At 43.4% G+C, this 7,739-nt stretch overlaps 1 protein-coding gene across 3 annotated transcripts; it reads right to left on the minus strand.

Annotated features, from left to right (window-relative positions):
- Positions 1–252: 252 nt before the first annotated feature.
- On the minus strand, positions 253–7,462 carry LOC113418204 (epoxide hydrolase 3-like). Of its 3 annotated transcripts, none has more exons than XM_026676959.2 (8): positions 7,325–7,462; positions 6,290–6,547; positions 5,864–5,946; positions 5,097–5,272; positions 4,735–4,863; positions 3,579–3,682; positions 1,579–1,721; positions 253–1,063 (listed from the first exon to the last, which is right to left on the minus strand). In XM_026676959.2, the coding sequence occupies exons 2-8, from the start codon at positions 6,527–6,529 to the stop codon at positions 826–828; spliced, it is 1,113 nt and encodes a 370-aa protein (XP_026532744.1). In that variant the 5' UTR covers positions 6,530–6,547; positions 7,325–7,462; the 3' UTR covers positions 253–825. The 3 variants fall into 3 exon arrangements, with proteins under 3 accessions (XP_026532744.1, XP_026532743.1, XP_087811782.1); XM_026676958.2 differs by having other exon boundaries at positions 7,313–7,461; XM_087955656.1 differs by lacking the exon at positions 7,325–7,462 and adding an exon at positions 6,875–7,304.
- Between the last annotated feature and the right edge of the window lie 277 nt (positions 7,463–7,739).

Genomic DNA, 7,739 nt, shown 5'->3' on the forward strand with positions numbered 1-7,739 from the left:
CTGTGAGGGGGTGTATGGGTGTGGGGGGCGTGTGGGGAAGGGGGGGGGCTGGGCGGCCCGGCGCCGGAAAGCACGCCTCTTAGCCCGGCCGCTCCAGGGGGTTGGTGTGGTTTGCCGCAAGGGGGGGGCCCGGAAGACCCCCCCATGCTTCAGGGCAAAATGCCTTCGCGGCAAATGTACCCAAATCTTGCATCAGAGGCACTTATATTATGTTAAATTACACACATCATTATCCTTTTACATACTGAATAGTCTCTTTCCGCCCAATTTATCGTATGTACAGTACATAGGACATTTCCTGCTACAGAAGCAGTCTTTGTTCTTTCTCTGTTTAGAGTAATGGAGTGTCCAATATTTTTGCAAATAAGCTCTCAGGTAATTTTAGGATATCTCCCAGCACAGTCATTTCTCCAAATCCTTCATGGGTCATGAAGCAAATTCTTCATGAGGCATTGATAGTACATCCCAGGTTCATAATTCAACAAGAGGCTGACTTCGTCATGAGAACTTTGGTTTCAATAGGATTCAAGCCAATAACTTTTTGGCTTTCAATCTTCGGCAGTAAGGAACAGGTCAAGACTTGGCCACAGCAAGGCACTTCCACAAATATAGCTGAGACTTGCTTTTCTGTTGTATTTTAAACCCCGTGGATGTGCAAAAAAGTAAGTGGAGCCTGGGAGAATGCCAATTAATGCTATCTGAGACTTGGATTCCAATACAATGCAGACATCCCACACAAAACAAGGATCAGAAATCCAGAGCCAGCTCAAGCAGCTGCTATTTCTTTATGACAAGCAGTAAGGATGCCTTTACTTTACAGAACAGTTATTCTAGCTCTTTGCCACTTTTCTTCCCTTGAAGGAAATCCCGTATCACTTGATTGACTTTTTCAGGCTGCTCCTCAGGTAGCCAGTGGCTCGCGTCTGGGAAGAAATGTATGTGGTAGCTGCCTTGGAGATAGGGCAGTATCTGATTCACCAGCCCATCTTCCATGTATGCATCCTTCTTTCCCCAGAGCAGCAGAGTGGGCACCAAAATATCTTTGTGCTTTGGCGGTATCCAGCTGTAAAGGCAGAGGCATGTTGATAAACATTAAAATGAGCCCTGGGTAATTCATAGCTTGCTGCTTTTACATGCTAAATTCCTCCCCCCCGAGGTTTCATGCACACCAATCACTAAGAAGCTAGGAGGATTTGTTAAAGACAGCATGTTCACATTTCAGCATCACAAATGAAGGGAAATATACATGTCCCGGGATAATGTTGTAGGATCCAATCTGGGTTGGTCATCGGGACTAGAGGCTTAGTCTTCTGAGCTTTCAGACTTGTGCTGGAGCCCATCCTCAGGGAATTTCCCTCTCACCAGAACATGAACTTTAGCATCAGTCTACCACTCAATATCTCCCAATTTTACTAGAAATAAAGATCTGTCAGACTGCCTTTCTGAAAGCTCACAGGATTTTCTCAATCTCTAGCCTGATATATTAAAAGAAATTGGATTTCAGTTCAGAGAACCCCAAGGGAAGGAAGAAATGCTGACACAACCCAAGACCGGAGCTCAGGTAGAGTGTTCTCCCACCTGAGAATATTCCTATAGTAGTTAATGGGTGGAGTTAAGGCATTAGGCCTTGAGAAATTATACAAATCAAGGCTGCAATTCCTCTCCTGTGAATCAACATTCTGGATTCTTGTCTTCTCGCTTGTTCTTCCCGCTTTTATTATCTAGAAATAAGACAGAACATGTAGATGCAGGTCAGACACCTATGCCTCTTGTATAACAACAGGTGTTTTGAGACAGAGAAAACTGTTGAAAATGCTTATGAGAGATTAAACATTTATGCACAACATTTATAGGCCCTTTTTCTTTCTTCAAGGAGTGTATGTAGCATTTGCATATCCATTTGTCCCATGAGGTAGTTTAACTGAGAGACAATGACGGGTCCCAAGGGAGCTTCTATGATTGAAGATACTGTAGATCTGAACCTGGGACTTCCTGCAGCCCTAGTCCAACATTTGCATGATTATACCCCATTGGATCTCTTGAAGCCATATGAACAATATGTCTGGTCTCTTCATCTTCCTGGATTCTGGTTTAAAGGGACTGGATACCTGACAGAATTGCTTCACTGTTTTGTCTCTGTGACTTCACACAAAAGTATGGATGTGTTGGCTGCCATTAAAGATTTCTTAATACCCAATAAAACAAGGAAATAATGCAGAGCCTCGCTTCTACCCACAGCAGTCACAGGCTTCTGTGAAATAAGACTATATGTTACAGCTGTTCTGGCCTTTACAACCACTAGCTGATTATAAGGCAGACAGGTTAAACTCCACAAAGGCATCCATACAAAGTCTCTTTATTGGTTCATCAGGCATCCTCAAATATAACTCACAGTTACGTCGAGATTCATCTCAATGTCTAATTCTCTGCATAGCTGACTTTATGGTGTAAAAGGATAGTGCTCTTTTTATCCCCATAATGAAGGAGTAAGGGGGTGAGGCACCAGCACGCTGCTGGGGTTCAGGCAAGAGTGAAGAAACTTCCCCCAACCCACCAAGGGTCAATTCAGTGACCAATCAGGATTACAGATGTGACCACTTGACATGGACTACATTTCCCAGGATACCTTAACTACATTTACCACGATGCATTCCCTTAAGGGGACAGCTCCCAATTCCTAACTAACTATAAACTGTCTGGACAGCACAACAGCTGTTACCTGCATTTCTGCCTTCCCCTCCTGTATTACTTGTACACCTCTGTACACTGGGATGCACAGAGCAAGCTACATATACTCTTCAATGGGTTGCATGACCAGCAAGGATCAGCCAAGGGGGCTTAGCATGGAGCAATCAACAGAATGGGGATGTTTTTTTCTCTCTCCACAGCTGGATCATCCCCATTTTTGAACTCAAACTTCCTTTTGCCAGCTTCTCCCTCTCTCTGTCCCCACCCAACCTGGTCCCCTCCTGTTCAGTTTCCAGAGTCCTCCTGCTGACAGAGAGATAGGCAGGCCCCACTACACAGCTTCTCCCCAACATTCTGTTGGGTTGGAAAGTCTACTGAGGATCAGAACAACGTAACTCTAGGCAAATAGGGAGGAAAATATACAGCAGACTCCTCCTTCTAAACGTATCAGAATCTAAGCATTTCATAACATCTTTCAGATAATTAGAGCTGTTCTTTATTTATCCCCAAGATCTTCATGAAACAAATTCACCTTTGCCTCACATTCCATGGAGTTCATTTACCACTGAAACATCCTCCCTTCACTCCACTCTTGTCTGTTCTGTGGAGACAAACTGAAAAAATGGAACAGCTTCACGGGAAGCACCATGGAGGGAAAGAATCTGATTTTTTTAAAAAGAAAAGCAGACAGCATCAAAGGGTTCAGATAAAACCAGGAAACCTGGCATAGGGACCCAAGAAGGAAAACCACCACCCATGCAGTATGACATACCCAGGCTTAAAGAAATTATCCAAAATTCCTCCCAGAAATTACTATATGTTTAATGTAAGCTTACTCTCCTAAAGCAAGAGGTTACAAATTTGCAGGTTATGTCCTAATCATTACTCACATGGAAGTCATCCAAGGAGCATAGCCATTCTGGTATCTTTGGTAGTTGGAAGAGGAATATGTTCATGGATTTAATAATTTGGGTGAGATTTTTGGGGAAATACTCTGCAAGATTGAAAAGGAAAATAAACTCAGGCAAACAAGCAATGCTTAATATATATGAAACATCTGAAAAAGGCCACCTTGAAGAGCTAAGAAGCCTCACTGGAGTTATTTCAGTTAATCTTCAGATTATGTTTCTCTTGAAGCCCTCTTTAGACAAACATTTTTAAAATAGTCAAAAATTCAAATATTCAGTTTGGATTTCTATTCCTAGAATTTGGATCCGCTGCCAGCCCAAGCAAGGGAAACAACTGATATTTTGCATGAATTCTGGGCCAATGTGTTATGCAATTAAATTCCATCAGGAGCAAGAATCCTTTTTTCATGCCCAGCAACACAATTCAATGTTGAAATAGCACTTTAAAGTTGGCAGGACTATATAATACCCACAGGGTCAGGATTTTTATCATTGTGGATTGTTCTCTTTTTTTGGTATAAAATTTTTTCCATCATTTTAAACAGGCCCATCCTATTTTAGGGCTTACTCTATAAAAACCCATTGCTGGAGATGAAAGTCAGCAAACTTCAAAACTTCCTCCTTCTTCTTACTCCAAGTTTTTACCAAGAAAGATTGGCATTCTTGAATGTGATGGCATTGCTATTTGGCCTCGACTTCACTTCCCCTTGGCATTTATTCTCATTCTAAACATGGTTCAGCATTGTCTCAAAACCCTCATGCCCGTTAATGAATTCAAGTGCTGCCAATGTGAACCAATATCTGTATCTGTAGGTGCCTATTGTCTCCTGGCTATTTATTCTGAGCCACAGCTACTTTCTTACATGTAAATGTGCCACACTCATCCTGTGTATTTTTTAGTAACTTGGACCAGAGACCTCTCTAGAAATGACAAACAAATTGGTCTGGGCTGTCAGTTCCAACTTACGGAGATAGAATACCTGATTCAGAAAAGGCTTCCTTCCTCTATAAATACTCATGCTGTGAAATACTCCAGCCAGATCCCAACACCACTCACATACAATTTCAACGGCCACTGAACCCTGAATAAGGAATCCCTTATGGTGAGCCCAAAGACACAGAAGAAGATTAGCCTTACCTAAGAGAACGTGTGCTGGAATACCATTCATAAAAATCAGCTTCTCCACCATTTTAGGATAATTGGCTGCAAATTCACATGCAATTGCTGCTCCCCAGTTATGACCTACAAGGATGCACTTGGGATCCTCTAAAGAACAAAAGAGAAAAACTTCCAGGAGGAAAGAAAGCCTGAACAAGCATCTTGGCCATCAATTCACTCAGGCACAAAAAGCTCCCTGAAGTATTTTTGAAAGCTTAGCCAGGTAAGCAACAGCAGGTATGTCCTTTCCACTCCCCCCACACCCAAGAACAGGGAGCTATCATTATAGCAGATCATATTCTCCAGTCAGGAAAAAAAACCCTCCTTCTTCCGGAACTCACCATCTTTTCCACTGGAGCCCAGGGCTTCGATGACATCTTGTATGTCTTCCAGAATAATATCCCTTTGATAGCACTCCCAAGCCAGTGGTGCATCAGAAAGGCCATAGCCCTTCATATCAAGTGCCACCACCTTAAATTCTTGGCTGAACGCCATCAGTTGATGGCGCCATGAAAACCTGCATAATATACACCCAAACAACATAAAGGAAAAAGGACAATGAAAGGCTCCCTTGCCATCACGTATTTTCTTAGCTTAAGTTGATGCCATTCATATTGACCTCCCAGTTCACTCGATTAAGATTATATTCCACTGGGCATATATTTTACATTTCATTTGACATGTAACTTAACATTAAATAAATTGTATATTTTGCAGTTGTAATTAAAATTGAATGTCTGACAACAATTTACAGTGACTTCTAGAAATGTAATTCCAATTAGCTGAACATCAGCTCTCTCTGGGTAATTCTTGTCCCAGTTATGTCATGCATCTCTCCTACATTTGTAATATGCCATGTGTATGATATCTTTTGACTTTTTTCTGGCCATGGACATGATTACCCACTTATTTTAGACATTCGTTTCCTGAGTACAGATATGAGCCCACCTTACTGCTCAAATCTAAATTACAGATTCACTATTGTCCAAATCCAAGATAACTACAATTTTGGATTCCTGTACTCTGGGCTGTTAACTTATGCCAATCCTCAGTTTAAAACTGTTTGCACGATCATGTTCTACAACTACCACACCAAAGCAAGACTTACCAGTTCTGGGGAAATCCATGCAAAAAAAGCATCAGGCAAGCCCCTTCTTCACCAGCTGTCACATAGTGGAGCCGTGTCCCTGACTTCTCAATGTGCCAAGATAGAGAAAGAAGTAACACACCGTTATGCAAGGATCATGTGAGAAAGCACATTTTGCCTACAGATATTTGATCTGCAGGTAGAAACTGGGCAACAAGTGATGACAAAGTCTTCTTCCTGTGTTCTTGAAAGCAGCTGCCATTCAGAAGAGTAATTATTATGCTAAACAGGCATTACCTGCCTGTAATCAAGGCTTAAGGCATGTCCCTCCCAGCCTTTCAAATATATTTCTTAGCACTATGCTCCCAGATCTTATCTTCACATCTGAAGTGAACTTTGATTAATGTGATCTCATAAGGAACTCTACCTTTACTTAAGCAGACTCACCTTGAGGGTCAGATACTTGTGTTCACCATAACAGGAATCAGTGAGGATCTTTGGTGGGAGCCTCTCAATCTTCCGGAACACCCGACGTGGGCCCTTAGTAAGTATCATCCTGAACACCCACATAGAGTAGAAAAGAGCAGCAATATAACCAGCACCATACAAGGTCAACTGCATCACAATGTTGGAGGCCTTCAGCATTATGCGAGTGGGCACCAGTAAGGAGCGATAGAGGGATGCCATTTTTTTTGGATTATAATCCTGGACAAAAGGGAAGATTTTTTTTCTTTTAGGTATTTTATTCCAAATAACATTAGACACCAACAAATACTTCAAGCTACATCTATTGCAACAACTCCCAGAGAAAAGGGATTCCTGTTTACCTGTGGCTAGGATGTCCAGGATGCATAAACAATTGTGAACAGAAAACAAAAATCTATATCCAAACTCATCCTGAGCCACAAAACAGTAACATCCCAACCTTTCCTTTGAATGCTATGCAGCTTCATAAAGAGCAGCCAGGATAATAAGAATATACTTTAGATAAATTTACTGATAACACCTCTAAGAGGGAATAGAGAGCATCACCTGACTGGCAGAAGAAATACATTCACATTAATTGACATTTTCCACAAGGACTATAGCTGCTGTCTTTCAGAAAAGGGGAGAGCTGTAAATTCAAAAATTAATGTTTCCATTTAGGTTTTGCAGAATGACATCTCTTATTCAACTTGGCAAAAGTCTTGGCGCTTTCCTACATTCTTTTGTTTTCCTTCTCCACTTCGAAAACAATCTGACAGATTTGCCGGAATTGATTCTCTCGCACCCCTTGCCCACAGGGTAAAACCACGGGAGCGAAATCCACAGCACCGCGGTTGCATTCACACAAACCGCGACGCTAAAACGCGATCGGCTACATGGTGGGTCCGCGTGTCGTGCGAACCCGGGCGCCCAGACTACCGAATCCCAGCCAGTGTCGAAGAGTGGGAGCTTGGCATGACCCGATCCGATCCACGAGACAGTTACCCGCACACAAACCGCAGCACGATGCTCAAATGCCCAAAGCTCAGACGTCACCCCAAACCCCAGCTTTCACCTTCAGAGAAGCGGAAGCGCCGCGCTTCCTCCGTTTAAAGCCAACTTCGCAGCTCCGCCCCACCAAGTGAAGGCTGGCGCTATTTGTGCGCCCTGGCTCGGGCGGGGAGAGCGCCCACTGGCGGGCATCCTCCGCCACCGCCGCCGCCGCCATAGGTTATACCCGGCCGCCACCGAGGCTGGCAAAAGCGGCGAGTTGGTCGCTGCTCCGGGGAAGATCGGAGTTGGCAGCCGGGCCTGGATCTCGTCTCCAGAGCCCATTTCGGGGGCGGGAGTGGGGGCTCGGCTGCTGTAAGAGGCCAGAGGTCGGAACGAGAAGCGTTTTGTTTTGTTTTTTAAGGCGCGGGCTCGCCCTTCC

The sequence above is a fragment of the Notechis scutatus genome, chromosome 2, assembly GCF_049901735.1.
Source record: "Notechis scutatus isolate UNSWTSFEM ecotype Mainland chromosome 2, rNotScu1.2, whole genome shotgun sequence".
In the NCBI taxonomy this organism is placed as follows: Eukaryota; Metazoa; Chordata; class Lepidosauria; order Squamata; family Elapidae; genus Notechis; species Notechis scutatus.